General features: G+C 38.5%; 1 protein-coding gene across 2 annotated transcripts in view; it reads left to right on the top strand.

Annotated features, from left to right (window-relative positions):
- The window catches only part of ITGA8 (integrin subunit alpha 8), a 209,391-nt gene that overhangs the window by 118,418 nt on the left and 71,814 nt on the right, over positions 1-19,159 (top strand). For both annotated transcript variants that reach the window (XM_003831184.5, XM_063607282.1), the window contains exons 20-23: positions 284-431; positions 7,333-7,425; positions 12,341-12,420; positions 17,981-18,061. In XM_003831184.5, coding sequence (XP_003831232.3) covers positions 284-431; positions 7,333-7,425; positions 12,341-12,420; positions 17,981-18,061 — 402 coding nt within the window. The remainder of the gene's footprint in view (positions 1-283; positions 432-7,332; positions 7,426-12,340; positions 12,421-17,980; positions 18,062-19,159) is intronic.

Genomic DNA, 19,159 nt, shown 5'->3' with positions numbered 1-19,159 from the left:
CGGTTCATGGATTTACACCACTGGAATCTGAAAATGCTGTAAATCAATTTTTTTTTTTTTTTGAGAACTGGTTGTTAAACATTTACCAACACTACTGGGTGTTTTCCTGCCCTTTTTACCCAGAGATGATTCTCTTGCCTCTTCCTACCATCTCTTCACGATGGTCCATCTTCTTTTTTTGCACTTGCCATTTTTCTTTTCCTCCTCTATAAATCCTTAAATAAAATATTCACGAAGCCAAGAAGTAGAGTACCTAATCCTTCTTTTTAAACTGCATTTTTAGAGATAAGCATCAGGTAATCATTGGAGATGAAAATCACCTTATGCTCATAATAAATGCAAGAAATGAAGGGGAAGGAGCATATGAAGCTGAACTCTTTGTAATGATACCAGAAGAGGCAGATTACGTTGGGAGCGAACGCAACAACAAGGTAATGCCTGCAAATTGTTTGAAGTCAAGAGCTATGTATATTTTTGAAGTCAAGTAAATGTTAAGAAGGGCCATCTTAGCTGAGAGTTTCTTCCTTAATGAAAGACAGCAAAATGCTACCTTCTTTTGTTAAATCATAACAGCAATGAGCCACAAAGCAGGGGTGGGCTTACACAGTATTAATGTCTTTCTTTGCCACAGTGCAAAGATAGATCGGCCAAAGATTGAGAGCTAAAGCAAAAAAGAGAACAAGACTGGCTGAAAGAAGAAGCTTACCAATGCGATCAAAAAGCTAAACTCCCAAGCTAACTCCCTGTCTTCACTGACTTTTCTAGCCTTGCACTGAGTTCCTGTCAGTTTCAAGCACATGTCAGGAAGCCTGGTTTTCGTTATTGGTTAGGGAAGAAGGTCCAGCCAATCCCTGATGAGCACTGATAAAAGCCTGGACTGACACCGGAAGGGAAACAAGGTCCTTTCCCTTTCTTCTTGGTCCACCTTGTCAGAATTATGACCAGGAACAGCCTGGTCTTCCTCATTTGCCATTCCTCAATGCCGCTATTTGTTTAAATGACAACAATGCTATTTATAGTCTTCCCCTTCCTTATCAGAACATGAATCTTCCCATTCAAAGCATCCTCCAGTTCTGCAGTGTCCTTAATCACTTGGTCTAGAAAACTATTAAAAATACATTGTAGAATAACAGAGAAAGTCCCTCAGTGTCTGAAATATACAAACTCACAATTAAGGGTAAAGCCCAAGTTTCACGTTTCCTTCATAGGATGAGGTGTAGAGTAGGTGCTCCTTAAATACTTGCTGATAGCATTGTTCATTTAGCTTAAATGTATTAAATGTCTACTAGTTTCCAAATACCACACCCCCTGAGGACCTTGTCCATTTTAATGATTGAATAATGTAATGAAAAGTAATTCTTCTAAATAGATGTTAACAAACTGTTGTTGTGATGTTGGTATTTTAAAGGCATTAAAAAACTTAGGGAATATAAAATTCTCTATTCACACTTCTAGTCTCATGATTTTTGTTTGTTTGTTTTAGTTGAATGATCTTCTTAGTAAAAAACAAAAAATTAAAAAATCTAGATGGGTAATGATAGAGCATCTTTAACAGTCATTTAAAATCCCTGAGTATCTGTTGAAGAAATGTATAGGAAAAAAAAAACTCCAAAGTCATCAAATGTTATACATTAAATATGTACTGCTGTTTTGTGTATGTCGGTCACATCTTAATAAAGTAGTTTTTTAAAAAATAGTCCTAAATTATTCTTAACTCTTCCATGTTGACAGTGAAGTTGGATAGAGGGGAAAAATAATTCCATTTCTTTTCAAGAGTATTTGCAACTCTCCACTCAGCTTTCATTTCCCTGTTATTTCAAACATGAAAATCAGTATAAACCCTAATTTCTCCAGGAGTGGTTTATAATCATCCCATTTTCTTCTTTCTTGTATTTTTTTTTTTTTTTTTTGAGACAGTGTCTTGCTCTGTTTCCCAGGATGGAGTACAGCAGCGTGATCATAGCTCACTACAACCTCCGATTCCTGGGCTCAAGCAAAACCCTCATCTCAGCCTCCTGAGTAGCTAGGACTACGGGTGTGCACCACCATGCCTGGCTAATTTTTGTATTTTCTGTAGAGAGAGGGTTTTGCTATATGGCTTAGGCTGGTCTTGAACACCTGGGGTCAGGCGATCCACCCACCTTGGCCTTCCAAAGCGCTGATATTATAGGCACGAGCCATCCTTGCCCAGCCAATTATGTGATATTTTTTAATCCTCTTCATTTCTCTATTAAAGTCACTTTAAGATAAAAATAAATAAATAAGAATAAAGGAAGTAATTATACACACAACTTATAAAAATGGTGTTTAATAACCACTTTGATTTGAAGATGTCATTTCATAATAAAATCTCTACAAGCAAAAACAGGAAGAAAAATGTCATCTACAAATACTTACCTGCAGATAACGCATAAACAAGCACAAAAACAAAGCTTGAGTATGTTTTGTTTTTAATATTCCAGAGCTCCACTCATATTTTTATTTCAATTCCCTTCTTGTCACTCCCCCCCTGACTTCACGAAACAAAGGACCTATTCTAAAATGTTCTTTTAGCAGAACATCCAGGTTACTGTTGGCTCTGTTGCATAGAAAACACGGGAGAGCACTTAGGATTCTATCTTTGGCTGTAAACATTACAAGGGACATTATCTGTAATCTCAAATGATTCCTTCACTACTTTTTTCTCCGTCAATTTCCCTTTGGCAGAGACTTCGCTCAGTCTTTGAATTTTACGTGACTAAGCCACATTCTAATTTCTTCCTTGTTTGGAAACAGTTTAAGGTTTGTGTACCTTTTGATTTCAACTCAGTTCAAGATTTTTTAACCATTTTTTCCTCAAGGGGAAAAATATTAGGTATTATCTGATTGTAAGGTTGGCTATTCTTTTGTTGAAAACATTCGTCTTTTTAGAAAATGTAAATGCTTATCATCTCTTGCTCTAGGAAAACCTTAGCTGAGCCAGCCTTTATATTTCCTTTTGGTGATTTTTCTCCTTAATTTTTCTGTGAAAAAAGGTGTACATGTTTTATATTTATCATCATCATCATCATTATGATTGTAGTAAGATACATGTAAGATATAATTTATCATTTTAGCCATTTTCAAGTGCGCAGTTCAGTGACATTATATTTACGTGGTAGTGCAACCATCAGCACTGTCCATCTCCAGACCTTTTACATCATTCCAAACTGAACCTCTGCAACCCTTAAAAATAATTCCCCATTGCTCCCTCTCCCCAGGCCCTGGTAAGCACCATTCTACTTTCTGTCTCTGTGAACGATTCTAGGGACCTGTTATCATCTCTTGTTCAATCTCTCACAGCCAGCTCGCCTTCAGCATGTCTGTATCCAGACTTTTGGTCTTCCCACTCACACCCCTCTTCCCTTCCATTTTCTTTTTTCTTTCTTTTTTTTTTATGGAGTCTTGCTCTGTTGCCCAGGCTGGAGTGCAGAGGCATGATCTTGGCTCACTACAACCTCTGCCTCCTGGGTTCAAGTGATTCTCCTGCCTCAGCCTCCCGGGTAGCTGGGATTACAGGCACCCACCACCACACCTGACTAATTTTAGTATTTTTAGTAGAGATCAGTTTCACTATATTGGCTAGACTGGTCTTGAACTCCTGACCTCAAGTGATCCCCCAGCCTTGGCCTCCCAAAGTGCTGAGATTACAGGTGTGAGCCACCACATCCAGCTTCCCTTTCATTTTCTATGTACAAGAATGACATCAGCATCCCCTGGCTTCTAATACCTAAAGTGATGCCAGCCTGGATGAGGGTGATGACAGTAGCAGTTGGATGGAGAGAAGGATATGAGAGACTGTGGACTGAGTCCATCCAACAGCCACTGTCACCACCTTCATCCAGGCTGACATGATCTTTTGCCCAGATTATTGCAACAGTCTTCCTAGTTTGTCTTGCCAACTCTTTACCTCTAACCTAGAAAAAAATTCATCTTTCTAAATTACAAATCTGACACGGCACTGTCTTCAAATCCCCATTGCCTTGAGGATAAGATCCAAATCCTTCAGATAATGCATGAGACCCTTGATCATATCACCCCCACTCACCTCTTCAGCCTCATCGCTAAATGCTGACGCTTCCAGCCGGCTTGAGTTCCTTTTCCATTCCTGTAATGACACGGAGAGCTTGTTCCAGCCGTTTCTCCTCCCAACACACTAACTCTGCTCCCTCATCCTCTTTATCTATCCTACTTATTTTCAATTCTTTCTACTCATCCTTCAAATAATAATTGAGACTTAATAAAAATTGAGGCTTAATAATAGTTGAGACAATAATAATTGAGGTGGCTAACATTTACTGAACAACTGCTATGAACTGGGTAATTCTCTGAGTTCTTGAATGTATTTCATTCTTTTTTTTAAAATAGCATTAGGAGATATACCTAATGTAAATGATGAGTTAATGGGTGCAGCACACCAACATGGCGCATGTATACATATGTAACAAACCTGCACGTTGTGCACATGCACCCTAGAACTTAAAGTATAATAATAATTTTTAAAAAGAATGTATTTCATTCTTATAACAGCCTTATAGAGAAGCTGCTGTCACTATCCCTGTTTTATAGATAAGAATAAATTAAGTAACATGCGCAAGGTTATACAGCTATTATGTAGCAGAAGCAAGTTCAAACATCAACTGTTAGGTCCAGGCCCCTGTTTGTTTTGTTTTTTGGTTTTGTTTTGTTTTTTTTGAGATGGTGTCTCACTCTGTCACCCAGGCCAGAGTGCAATGGCGCGATCTCAGCTCACTGCAACCTCTGTCTCCCAGGTTCAAGCAATTCTCCTGCCTCAGCCTCCCTAGTAGCTGGGATTACAGGCGCCAGCCACCATGCTCAGCTAATTTTTGTATTTTCAGTAGGGATGGGGTTTCACCATGTTGGCCAGGCTGCTCTCAAACTGCTGACCTCAGGCGATCCACCTGCCTTGGCCTCCCAAAGTGCTGGGATTACAGATATCAGCCACCATGTCTGCTGGGCCCCTGTTCTTAACCACTGATATGCACTGCCCCCATCAGCTCAGATGCCACTTCCTCCAGGATGCCTTCTCTGATTGCTTGGATCTATGTGCACGTCCTCCTTTGTCACTATTTATTTATCCTATCATAAAATTTCCCAACTCTGCTGCAATTGTGTGTTTCCACTGCTGTTATAATTGCTTAGAATTACTTGTTACATTGTTAAAATAATTAAGAATTCAGTGAGGACAAGGGGTCTCATTTGTCAGGCCTGGTAAATAGTGGGTATACAGTTAATATTTTCAGTGAATGAAGAACACTCTAAGAGCTATAAATGGATTAGAACAAGAATGTCCCTGGAACTGCAGAGGAAAATAATCTAGAAATGTCCATAAAAAGTCGTTGTTCTTCTTATTAAAGAGAGGAAATAATGCCTAAAAAAAGAAAAAGGGTGGAGGGGATGTGAAAGGGAGAAAAAACTCTTTGAGGGATGTCAAAGAACTATTTCCAGAAAACTGGGGAAAAACTGTACATATAACTTTTAACCTTTAGGTGAGATTAAAAAAAAAATTTACTATAGAAACTAAATCCTTGAATGTAATTCAAGGGACATATGAGCACTTACGAAAGATTTTTCTGGGTTTTGTTTTTTCTGTTTTCATGACTGAGTTAATAATCCCAACACAAAGCATCTCTGTATGATTAGCGGTTAGTTATGGATCCTTAAGGAGCTAAAGACATACTAAACCTAACTTTGAGAAGAAAGAATATTACCACCTTTTTGAAAAGATGTTTTTTAGCTCATCCGACGTAACTAACTGTCTTTCAGGATATTTGAAGAGAGGATGTATTAAATTGTGCCTCCAAATATTAGTTATCCATTCCTTTCTCAATAACTAGGACAGATATTTCCATGTGTCTGTGTATCTGGGGATTCTGGGAGCAGGGTTTTATACTTAGTTGCATACTTGTCTGTTTCATTGTAGCCTTCTCTTTTACAAGAAAGTGTCAGCTGCCTCTACTCTGTTGTTCCTGAACCATCACTTACTTTGTGTCCAAGTTTGCTCTAGGCATTAGGACTAGAACAGACACAAAAACCTCTGCCTTCTTGAAGCTTATATTCTCAAAGTGTGTGGTTTACCTACAGAATTCTTTAGCTAGATGTCTGGGGAATGTTTCAAGTTTTTTGCTTGGGTTTTGGGTTTGGGCTTTTGTTAATAAAATAGAAGGGAATGGAAGATCATTTCTGAAATTTTATATTATTTTCTTACATAAAATTTCAATAGATAACAGAGAAGGACAAAAAAACAAATAAAAAATAAAATAAAATTTCAATAGAGCTGACAGATGGATAAATGGTCATTATATTGAGAACCCTCTTCCGAACCTATCACAGGGACAGAAATTCCCCCCAAATTTGCTGTTTTATGAAAGTCCTCATATTGCAAGCTTACCTTTTGGAACAAGGGTGACGGATAATATATCGATGGCACATAACAAGTTAGAGTGAAATAATGGAAAAATGTAAGTAGCTATGGCTGCATGCAGAGTGGGACCATAGGGTTTGCGGTATGGGAAAAGAATAGGGTAGAGAGTGAGGGGTGGGTTTCTGAGCAACTGGGAAAAGCATGCGGACATGAAGAGGAGCTGGGAGCCAAGGGCAACTGTTCCAGAACAAATCTGTATTTCCCCTCTCATCTGTTCAACCTTGAGAATTTGTCCAGTATATAGCTTCAAGGACCTCTTCTAACTTCAGTTTGTATGAACTCTACTTGGAATAGGATATAAGGGAAGGAAAGGAAATAGGAAGTACTGCTAAACATGAAGGTATTCTCTTTACATCTGAAATACTGAAGAACAGAAGAAAGTCGATTTCATGATCTCAAAATGGGACCATGGTGTATAGAAATTTGTGTTCAAGGCAATTCTCTGGCAAATGGTCATTGAATCATATGCTAATCTATACATATTATGATCATTTTGTTTTTGGAAGGCTTAATAGAATAAATTTATTTACTCATGTTTAATAATTTGTGATTTTCATGCCCTGAGTTTCACATTAACCTTAGTGAAGATATTGTCTAAGCTATTTATATAAATACTATATTACGCATTGTCTTCCTTAATGAAACACAATAAATATCCTTACCCACCCAACACACTTATTTCTAAAATTTAACTTTTACTTTTCTCTCTCCATTTTATCTTCTGAGTTAAGGGTCATCAATTACTTTTTTTGCACTGTCGCCCTCCTGGGTGTTTGAGATCCAGGGGAGCTCCCAGGCCCCCAGCATGGCTTTTGTGTCAGGATGTCACTTATCCTGCCCCCTAAACCCCCTGTTCTTTCCAATTGTAGGGATTTCGACCACTGAGCTGTGAGTACAAGATGGAAAATGTAACCAGGATGGTGGTGTGTGACCTTGGGAACCCTATGGTGTCTGGAACAAATGTAAGAGAGAACCAGAAATACTGACTGATTTCCTTCTAACTGGACTTCACAGGGAACAAATGGAAAGCTCTCCAGTTACCACTCAGCAACTCAGCACCTAGCAGCAACAACAAATTAGGCAGGAAATTGCCAGAGTAGTGGGATTTCACATTATAACCTACACAGAGTGAATCGTCTCAAGCTAAAAACACAGAAAGATGCATGCTCTTCTATGCTTTCTCTTTATACATTACTCTTGCCTGTCTTTTAGTTACAACAATTTTATACAGACTTTGTTTTTACTATAGATATTTTCTTTAAATACTTTTTCTTTGAATTCAAAAAGAAATGCAATGTAAGCTAAAGACTCTAAAAATAACCAAATTAAGACAAAGATTTTAGCAATGGCAATTAAAGGAAGGACATGACATTCAACAGTGACCATAGAATTCCCTTTTCAAGGGAGATTCAGGTACGTATTTGCATTTTAAAGATGCTGATAAGTCTTTCAGTTAATAAACATTTTAGCCTGATGTTTCATACTTTTGCTTGAGCATTTGAAACTTTTCTCAAGTTAGAATATTATGCTAGAATGATATTTTTGCTCTTTTATGCTATAATGTTGTGTTGATCTTGGGTATTCAAAAATGTGCTGAAACTATAGTAAGCTCACTTCTTGGGGCAAAAATAAATAAATATTTCAATGGCAAGTACATTCCCATGACATATTATTATTGGTTACCATGGATTGATTGTCCTCTAGCTTATAAACTCATCACTGGGAGGAGGGGAGCTTTTTTATGTTATTTTATTGAATTTTCAAAACAACCCTGTGAGTCAAGTATTTTCTTTATTTTATGGATGAGGAAACTGAAGCTCAGAGAAGTCAGATGAATTGGCCATAGCCTCACAGAGGGTAAAGGTTAGAACAAGATTCAAACCAAGTCTTACAGCAAAGCCCATGTTCTATCCCGTCTGCAACATGGTGAAAAGCCCTTGGATAAAAACAAATGAATAACAGATGAGACTTCAAAATGAAGCATTGAAAGAGAGAATGGGATGTCTACACTGAGATATTAGAACATTTTTCACTATCATAGTCCTTTTATCTGGAAGCTAATGAATCGTTTTGCTAGTTTTTTGAGAAAAATCCAACCGCCTATTTTATTTTGAGATGGAGTTTCACGCTTGTTGCCCAGGCTGAAGTGCAATGGCACGATCTTAGCTCACCGCAACCTCTGCCTCCTGGGTTCAAGTGATTCTCCTGCCTCAGCCTCCCGAGTAGCTGAGATTACAGGTGCATGCCAACGTGCCCAGCTAATTTTGTATTTTTAATAGAGACGGGGGCCAGGCTGGTCTCGAACTCCTGGCCTCAGGTGATCCACCCGCCTTGGCCTCCGAAAGTGCTGCAATTACAGGTGTGTGCCACCGAGCCCAGCCTCAATGGCCTAATTTAATATGAAGAGGGTTACCTAAGACAAAAGAGAAATGAATTGAGGTGGTAGCAACAGTGTCAGCATCTGTAGATGATGGACCACTCGTTCCTTTTTCAGTATTAGAAGTGTTACAGCTAGAGCAGAGGTCATCTAAGGATAATCTTGGAACAAAACTGGCCACCAGTATCATTCAGAGTGGAGGAAAAATGGCAGTGTGGTCTTAACCACAAATGTGTTTACGTGAAAGTATATCAATTCATTTTGCCAGCAAATAGTCTTTAGAAGTCAGGGAAGTAAATTGTTTATATTCGTTTATCTCTGAGGTCTATAGTAGATGAAACCTAATAGCTTTCTTATCTCATTCTTTAGTGCCCTTAAACACATCAAATTTTATTGCATTCTGTTTTGTTATAAAACACTTTGATTTATATTCTTCTTCGTTTTGTACTCTACACAGAATACTCTCAGTGGGTTGTGGTAAAATTCCAAATGGAAAAGCAGTGCTAAAGATTTTAAAAGCAACATAAATTGCCAGGAATGTTTAGTTATATCTATTATCTTTTAAAAATCACTTTCAAGTGACTTGGTATTTTAACTTAACAAAATATTCAAGATAGTATTCAGAAGTTTTACTTCTGATTTTTAAATAGTAAAGTCATTTCCATAGAGTAGCTATAGTAATATAAGATGTTTACATGCCAATAAGATTCATAACAAGTTACAAATTTTCTCATGGGAAAATTTTTTTAAACGGTGGGGTCAATAAGAGCGCTTTAAAATCAATGCCATGAGATCTGGTGTTTGGTACTAGTTAAGGACACATGCACCTCTTACCAGTATGAAATTGTCACACCTTCATTGGGTCTTTGTCCCATGCTGATTGTTCTATAATGAAAACCATCATTAGGTAGCCTCTATCGCAATACAATAAGGTTTCTATCACTGGAAATAAGCAAACAAGAACAAACCCTCATCCTTCTTTTGGCATTTTTTTTGTTTTGTTTTGAGATGGAGTCTCATTCTATTGCCCTGGCTAGAGTGCAATGGCACGATCTCGGCTCACTGCAACCTCCACCTCCCAGGTTCAAGCGATTCTCCTGCCTCAGCCTCCGGAGTAGCTGGGATTACAGGCACTCACCACCACACTCAGCTAGTTTTTGTATTTTAGTAGAGATGGGGTTTCACCATGTTGGCCAGGCTGGTCTTAAACTCCTGACCTTGTGATCCACCCGCCTCGGCCTCCCAAAGTGCTGGAATTAAAGGTGTGAGCCACCCTCACACCCAGCCTCTTTTGGCAATTTTTATTGCACTGCTTCTATATGCCAGGTTCTAAGCTAGAGTCGGCAATATAAAGATAAAAACATACAACCTTCACTCAATAAGAAACTCAAAATTAGCAGTGTCATAAGTTGAGTGGTGGAAGAGTGGTAAAAAAGGAGACAGAGAATAAAAAGGAGAACAATTCTGCCTGGCCCAGCCCATAGAATCAGAGAATGTATTGCAGGAGATATCTCCTGTCCCAAGATTTCAGGCATGCGTTAGGAGTTCTTCAAGTAGAAAAGGCAAGAAAAAGCTAAAAGGCTTCTAAAAAGGAGAGAAGAGCCTGACAGAAAATTGCTCCTTTGGAATTTTTAAAAAAATTCATCCGGCCGGGCCCTTTGGCTCACACCTGTAACCCCAGCACTTGGGGAGGTCAAGGCGGGCGGATCATGAGGTCAGGAGTATGAGACCAGCCTGGCCAACAAGATGAAACCCCGTCTCTTCTAAAAATACAAAAAATTGCTGGGTGTGGTGGCACACACCCGTAATCCCAGCTACTCAGGAGGCTGAGGCAGGAGAATCACTTGAATCTGGGAGGTGGAGGTTGCAGTGAGCTGAGATTGTGCCACTGTACTCCAACCTGGGCGAGAGAGCAAGACTTTGTCTCAAAAAAAAAAAAAAAAAAAAATCCTTGCTGGGGCGTAATGCCTTATAATTAAGACACTTCTGGGTTTAAATACTAGCTATACCAGCTGTGATACTTTGAGCAAGTCACACTGAAATAAGAAAACACCTACCTGTAGGACTGTTTGGAGCAATGAATGATATGACAAATGTAAAGCCATTCGGACAGTACGTAGCTTGAAGCACATTCGGCAAGGGCTGGTGAACTGGTGCTGCTGATTTATGACAAAAGAGATGATTTATTATTCGTTCATATTATTACTGATTCATGTGAATATGAGTTTTGGTTAATGGTTTGACTCTGATACTACAGTGGCTGTGATAACAGATTTGAAAGTTAGCTTACAGGGATTTAAATTCTAGCTCTGTGATTTATTTGCAATGCACCTGGAGCAAGGTACTTCATCTCTCTAATCCTCAGGTTGCTGCTCAATTGTATAATGTCAGCAACAACAGCTCCTACCCCAGAGTGCTTTTTGGGATTACATGAGATCATGTGTGTAAGGCATAGTACAGTGCTTGGAAGAGTAAGTAACATAATATTACAGATTTGTTAACTATTATTTTTACTTCCTTATTTATATCATCATTGAATTTATTTTCCCCATGTTTTTATCTATTTCCACGTTATGAAAATAATAAAAGCAGTTTTAAAAATTTGGAAAACTTTAAAAGGAAAAAGTAATCCATGCAACTGTAACCTCAACTAGAACATATTATTCTGAAACGTTTTCCTATAGCGCATCCGCACTCCTGTACTGTAGAGGAATTTTTCGATTTGTAGACTTTTAAAACCAAAAACCATAGCTGACGTGCATTGCACATAAACATTGTAACCTTCACTCATTGTTGATTGTTATTTCATTAGAAGCATTTTCCATATTGTTGCGTTGACTTCACAGCTATAATTTCAATGACTACATAAATGTCCATCAAACAGAAGCATCATAGTTTTCTAAGTCAATTTCTGGCCAGGTGTGGTGGTTCATGCTTGTAATCCCAGTACTTTGGGAGGCCGAGGCAGGAGAATTGCGTGAAATCAGGAGTTCAAGACCAGACTAGACTCTGTCTCTACGAATAACAAAAAAGTTAACCAGGTGTGGTGGTGTGCACCTGTGACCCTTGCTACTTGGGAGGCTAAGGAAGGAGGATCACTTGAGCCTGGGAAGTTGAGGCTGCAGTGAGCCATGCTCGCACTAATGCACTCCAGCCTGGGTGACGGAGCGAGACCCTGTCTCAATCAATCAATCAATCAATCAACCAATCAGTGTCTTCTCATATATTTGGATTATTTTCAATTTAACACACAAAAAGGTGGCAGGAGAAGAGGCAGTATAGGACTAAATGGAGAGAGAGAACCAACCTGTACTGTGACCTGAATCTTCTGGGGCCTGTAGTTCATTGCATGACTTCTCTCGGCTCTCAGCCACCTGGGGTAGAAGCAGAACAAAGGAAAGAGTTACAGTGATCCAGGGTGGGGTTTTGCAGGAATGACTTACAAAATATTTTTATGTTGTGTACAAGCTACTCTTGTGTGATTTTATTTTATTTTTTAGTATTCCCTGGGCCTCCGATTTGCAGTTCCACGTCTTGAGAAAACAAACATGAGCATTAACTTCGATCTCCAAATCAGAAGGTTAGATCTTTACATGTCTATATCGTTGACAGCACTCAAAAGAAAAGAGATCCACAGTGAAATGATGTCATCTGTCAAGGCCCTTGGCCTTAAAAGCTCACCTGAAATTAGAACCCAGACTTTCACAGCCCATTTCTTCTTTGTTTTTCTCAATTGTTTCAGTAATTTCAACATTTTAGGGGTTTTGAAAAAGAGATTGAATTATACAGACCAAGTTATGAGATAGCAAAATTTTGTCCTGGGCACCCTCCCACTTGCTCTACTTCCACTTTTCCTCATTCCAAAGCACATGTCTTTCCCCACCCTAATTCCCATGCTCTCAGCTGGGCATCAGCTAGTCCCTGAAAACAAAGTCTGTGAAAAAAAAAGCATAGATTTTGCAATGGCCATCCTGAAGTCTCTTCAATTTTCAAGAATGAATGAATCTCTGATGGCTTACCTATGCGCACTGTGGCAGGATGCAGGTGAGATACTCCATTTTGAGGGCAAGCCCTTCTCTAGCAATGATAAGCAGAGCCATATAGGTAGCTGCCTCTCTTTTCTAAGGCTGATGCTGTTTGAGAATTCAACTGTAACTTTACCCTCTTACCACCTATTCTGTTTGCTCCTTTGTGGCTGAAAATAATATTTCCTGAACAGGAAGACCTGAAGAAAGTAGTAGTGTGGCATTTGGGCTGGGGCTTCCCAGCTGTGAACTTAAACCCATTGGCTGGGTAATGGAATCAGTTTAATGGCTCTAGATCCACATTAAAAGGAAATTGAATGGAAAGTAACATACAATATAATATAATATAATATATATTAATACAGCTCATGAAATATTCCTTTCAGTAAGTATAAATATGTGTAGTAAGATGTCTAGTGAGATGTATGTATTTTTTGTGGTCTGCAGCTTAAAAAGTTTGAAAAACACTGATGTAAACAGGACATGAAAGCCTTCTGTATTTATTTATACCTTGCCTGGCATGTTGAACCCTTGCTCTAACTATTAAATGAATATGAAGTCAGTATCCACAATTTGAGTCTCAAATACTAGTGTGCAAGATGGTTAATTTCTAAGTTTATCTTAATATCTTGCAAGAATTACCATTAGAGTGTGATAACTTTTAGAATAATGACTCCATGCAATGGATTAATTTTTAAATAGCTACTTCAATAAAAGGCTTAGGATTTTTAAAAAATATATAAACTCTGTAAGAATGTAGCAGATTTTAAAAATCCACAACCCATGTCACAAATTATTCTCCCACCCCAAACTTTGTATAGATTTCTAGAGAGGAAGGTTTTCTTAACTTACTTGAGCTGTTCATTTCTGACCTTAATGAAATCTTTCTTGAATTTAACTTAGGCATTTTCTGCTGAATTTTAGGTTTCTAAAATCTGGATAAAATTTAGTGATGGGATACAGATGGAATAAATTCTTCTGTAATATTCCTTCATTTTACCAAAAGCATGTTAAATCATTTCTTTGTATCTGTAAAAATATATCAAAGGTTTAGGTAGCCCTAAATATTTTTATTTTGGAAATCTTCTGTTGATATTTCTAAGTATCTTAAGAAAAAAAACAAAAACAAACAAAACACGTCATGGCAAAGGACCACCATCCCTCCAGACAGTAACCTGAAGTTTCTATTCCTCTGCATCATTGTCTGTGCCATTGATCCTCCAGTGACATGAAGCTTTGTGTCACCTGTGGAAAGATACATCTCTCATAAAATACACAACCTTTATATAGAAAAGAAGTCTGGTACAAAGCAAATTCATTGATATTTCCTTCTCGCTCTTGGTTGAAGTTACAAAAGAGAATGGATGCAATTAGTAGTTCATCTAAGAAGCAAAAGACACAAGGTAGTGTTCTAGATGGCTTCCCCAAGTCCATCCTGTAGATCATCATTGAAATAATGAATTCAGTAATGAAGTGCCGAATTTGCTGTAAAGTAGAAGTGGCCACGTTTTTAACATTCCCCTTCATCTAAAACAAAGGGTCATGACTGATTACATTCCATTTCTACTCAGGACTATTTTAACATTACCCTTAAAAAATATAAAGATGCAGAAATGCAGAAAGAACTGGAATATATATACAGCATTAAATTCCCAAAACATGTATTATACATATAAAAGCAAGAATACAGTGTTTGAGGCTGGGCACGGTGGCTCACGCCTGTAATCCCAGCATTTTGGGAGTCCGAGGTGGGTGGATCACTTGAGGTCAGGAGTTCGAGACCAGCCTAGCCAACATGGTGAAACCTTTTCTCTACTAAAAGTACAAAAATTAGCTGGGTGTGGTGGTGCACGCCTGTAGTCCCAGCTTCTCTGGAGGCTGAGGCAGGGGAATCACTTGAACCTGGGAGGCAGAGGTTGCAGTGAGTCAAGATTGCGCCACTGCACTCCAGTCAGGGTGATAGAGTGAGACCCCATCTCAAAAAAAAAAAAAAAAAAAAAAAAAAATACAGCGTTTGAGTAAAACACTGTAAAAACTCAATTACTAGGGTATTTGAGAGGTGAGCATTTATCTGCATGCTTTGCTGGCTGACTCCAAAGCTGTAAATAAGGATCTAAATGGATGGTTTTGCATTTGGTTTAAATGTGTTTAAGCCAAAAATAAATTAAACCAAATGTTCTGAAGTCTAAACTCTTACAGGCATATATTGACTGCCATGACCTGCATTTAATGAATCCCTTTTCCACAAATAGAAGTCAAGAGAGAAATGGGCTTTATATGTTAATAAACTTAAAATATTTCCTGTTACCAAATATTTGCATTAAGCGGTCTCTCCATGCCCTCACTCTACACGACATAAACATTTTCCTCCCTGTGTACAACCGGTCTCAGATTGCAATTGCCACATACAAACAGGTCTTGGTGACTGTCCTCAGAGTTTCTTCCTTAGTAATGGTGAGATGAATACTGTGTTATCTTTGCTGACATTCCAAAGACCACAGAAAGCATAGAGGGAATGTTAGAATGCAGGAAATAGGAAATAGTAAGGAAAAAGAAAATAGCATTGGAGTAATAAAGTGAAAAACATGTCTATCCATAGTATATAACATAGGGTGCAGTTGTAGAGAGGAAATTCATCATTCCTTGTGTAGAACCAGCACCAACAGTTTAAATAGTTCAGCTTCCATGGCGGTGATGGATGGCTTGTTTGGATATAGCAGCGGTATTAGTGAGGGAGCTTTCCTTTCAGGAAAGAGGTCAAGGAAGCATCCAAGTTATTTCTCAAGCCTGGTTCCTTTCTTACAAGAGATATTGCTGACACCGCTAGTATGCAGTAGCAATTGTCATGGCAAGTCTGTGTGACAAAAGATGATTTTGATTAGCTGACCAGAAGGTCTGGACTCAGAGTTTGCTGCTGTTCCTGCTGCATTTCAAAACAGCCTCTAAAAGCCTCGTGTTAGATTGTTTTCAAGGATGATTTCAATGTTCAATGTCTATTTACATACTCAGGGTATTGTGGGTAATGAAAAATGTGTTATTTAAACCACTTGGGAAGAAAATACAATAGAATTATGCAATAACTTAAATGAAACTTTGTTTTTTCATAATTCTAATTTCCACGGCTGCCAAGCAGTAGTAAACTAGAAATAGAAAAAAGTCTGGTTAATCTGTGGCACAAATATATTTAAATTTCCAAACTGAAGAATTACCCATAATATATTTGGAACCATAAAGTCTACAATAAGTAAAATTACTTAATTACTTCTTAATGGTTAGAATTCAGAACACTGCCTTAAAAACACACACACACATTTGTTTAGTTGACTGATCCTCCCCAGATGTGATCTTAATAAAATGGCCTGGAAACTGGGGTTCAGCCTCTGGTGAACAAGCCCCTTAAGCTCGGTCATGGGTTTAGTGACGATGCTCCATTCCAGGAAATGAGCCTGACATTTGCCTGTTTATATCTTTTATGTGTGGTTGCAGTTTAAGTTGTCTTATCATTATATACAATCGGCCAGGACTTTTCAAAAGCATCATGGGAACAATTCTGCCTCCTCCTGCTTTGAAAGCAGAATTTTATCATATCCTTTCCAGCTCTCACATTTGGAAAGCTTCAAAAGCTAGTCACAACCTACCGTATTACCATCATCTTGGTGCTAGAGCTTGTCCATCGAATCAGAGTGAGATTTGATGATGAAAAAAGAGGAGGCCTTCTCTTCCTAATGACACCTGAATATAAACATGACCTGTTAGTGGTGATGTGGCTGTGTCTCGGTTTGCTAAAAGCTGCCTAAGTTTTTAGTGACTTCAGTAAAAGCATAATAGGATTATAAAATTCAGATGGAAGCTGCCTTCAAAACTCAGTTACTGGTTGAGCCTCTTTGTGAAGTACGTTTTATTTTCCTTATAGCACATGCATTTTGAAACCCATGCATTTTTAAAAGTTGTTTCATATCTAATTATATTTGCTGGAGAGAAAAAACCCCAGCAAACTTAAAAAATAATTTTGCCACTGTTCAAAGAAATGTTGTTAAACACACACCTTCTATCTAGACACTCTTAATGCATTTTGTAAATATCCACGTCATCTCCTAATTGCCTGTTTATGAACTGGCCAACTTCCTTGGGTCTATATTCAGGGTATTGTGGGTAATGAAAAGCGTGTTATTTAAACCGGTCTTTTAAAATATCCTCCAACTCCTTGTCCTAGTTAGCTGGTGAGAATGCAGTGAATATATGCTTATTTTAATACTAACTGAAGAAATAAACCGTTAGGAAGATGAAATTGCTGCCAAGCCAGTGCATGGTATGATGCATCCCAGAGCCAAACACAAATGCTGTTTCGATTATGTATTTCTCTGCATTATTCATGCCAGTTTTTCTCTTTATTAGCAAGGAAAATCAGGAGTTGGCTGTGCTATCACTTCCTATTTAATGGGCAATGAACATGATATGCGCAGAGATGTTAAGGAATTTGTCAAAGGTAGAAGCTGCAAAATGAACTCAGTTCAATACATTTTTGGTTTAGCCATTTAAAAAAGTGTTAGTTTTGGCTGGGCGCGGTGGCTCACGCCTGTAATCCCAGCACTTTGGGAGGCTGAGGTGGGAGGATCATGAGGTCAAGAGATGGAGACCATCCTGGCCAACATGGTGAAACCCCGTCTCTACTAAAAACACAAAAATTAGCTGGGTGTGGTGGCACACGCCTGTAGTCTCAGCTACTTGGGAGGCTGAGGCAAGAGAATCACTTGAATTGGGGAGGCAGAGGTTGCAGTGAGCTGATATTGGGCCACTGTACTCCAGCCTGGCAACAGAGGGAGACTCCATCTCAAAAAAAAAAAAAAAAAAAAGTGTTAGTTTCTCTAGATATCTATTGTATTTCCAGATAAAGTGTCTCTTCATAGACAGTTGTTACATTACTATTGATCATAAAAGATCTTAGCATTTCTCCGTCCAAATGGTTACGATTTTGGAGAATGAATACACTTGTATCCTGAATGATCAGGTTAGTAACGTGTGTTCTCCTGTGATATGCAGAATGTTTTTTATGATCATATATTGTAATAATACACCTGAGCAGATAGATTTAAATCACATGTCCCTGTGTTTTAGTTCCAACAAGGACAATCCAGACAGCAATTTTGTGAGCCTGCAAATCAACATCACTGCTGTAGCGCAGGTGGAATTAAGAGGGTAAGTAGTAAGCAATGCATAGTACAATATCCTTCTGTATGTAGAGTTAAGATAAAATACTAGTGAAAATGATGTGGAATTTTCCTGATGCATTAGAGATCACAGTTCATTTTGGATATTAATTTTCACTCTTTTCTACTGATCATTATTAGCCTTCCATTGGAAAGCAGAGTAAACCCTAAATAATAATTAACTCCAAGATATCAAAACAAGAAATCACTTTATGCCAGGTGCGGTGGCTCATGCCTGTACTCCCAGCACTTTGGGAGGCCAAAGTGAGCAGATCACCTGAGGTCAGGAGTTTGAGGCCAGCCTAGCCAACATCGTGAAACGCTGTCTCTCCTAAAAATACAAAAAGTAGCTAGGCGTGGTTGTGGGTACCTGTAATCCCAGCTACTCAGGAGGCTGAGGCAGGAGAATCACTTGAACCCGGGAGGCAGAGGTTGCAGTGAGCCAAGATCGTGCCATTGCACTCCAGCCTGTGTGACAAGAGTGAAACTCCATCTCAAAAAAAAAAAAAAATCACTTTATTCCCCAAATTGACAGTGCAGTAATCAAACTATAAAAACCAGTTGATAAGAAGCCAGATAAAATAGACAACCATGTGATTCCCTGAAAAAGAATCTCAATTCTCCAATAATTATTTTAGCATAATGACATTTTAGCCTTACCACACCACATCTGAAGTTTAATAAATGACTAACTCTCAGATGCAAGGGTCGATTGGATCTATATTTTATATCGTTTTTCTTTAGTCCTATTCTTTAAGGAAGGTGCCAATAAGCAATCAACTGAGAGACAGGGGGAAAAGGGTCAAGGAAATGACTACCAGCTGCAAAATCCATGCCTGGGGGAAAAAGAAATCAGAAATGGGTTGTGTGTAGTTCTTATCTTGCATGAAATTGGACTTCATTGATTTTTTTCTGATGATTCCGGTTTTTCAGAACAATCATGGATTTGGCTAAAAATGTCAACTGGTATTTTGGACCAAGTTGTCACTGGGGTTCCAGAATCCTGGTTTCCTTCCTTTTCCACGGTGGTTTACAAGCTTCGACGATGACAGCTGGTATTTCAGCAGGCAGAGCCAGTGCTGCCATG

Source organism: Pan paniscus, chromosome 8 (assembly GCF_029289425.2).
Source record: "Pan paniscus chromosome 8, NHGRI_mPanPan1-v2.0_pri, whole genome shotgun sequence".
Taxonomy (NCBI): domain Eukaryota; kingdom Metazoa; phylum Chordata; class Mammalia; order Primates; family Hominidae; genus Pan; species Pan paniscus.
The sequence above is the reverse complement of the archived record's forward strand: the minus strand, read 5'-3'. Positions and strand labels throughout refer to the sequence as shown.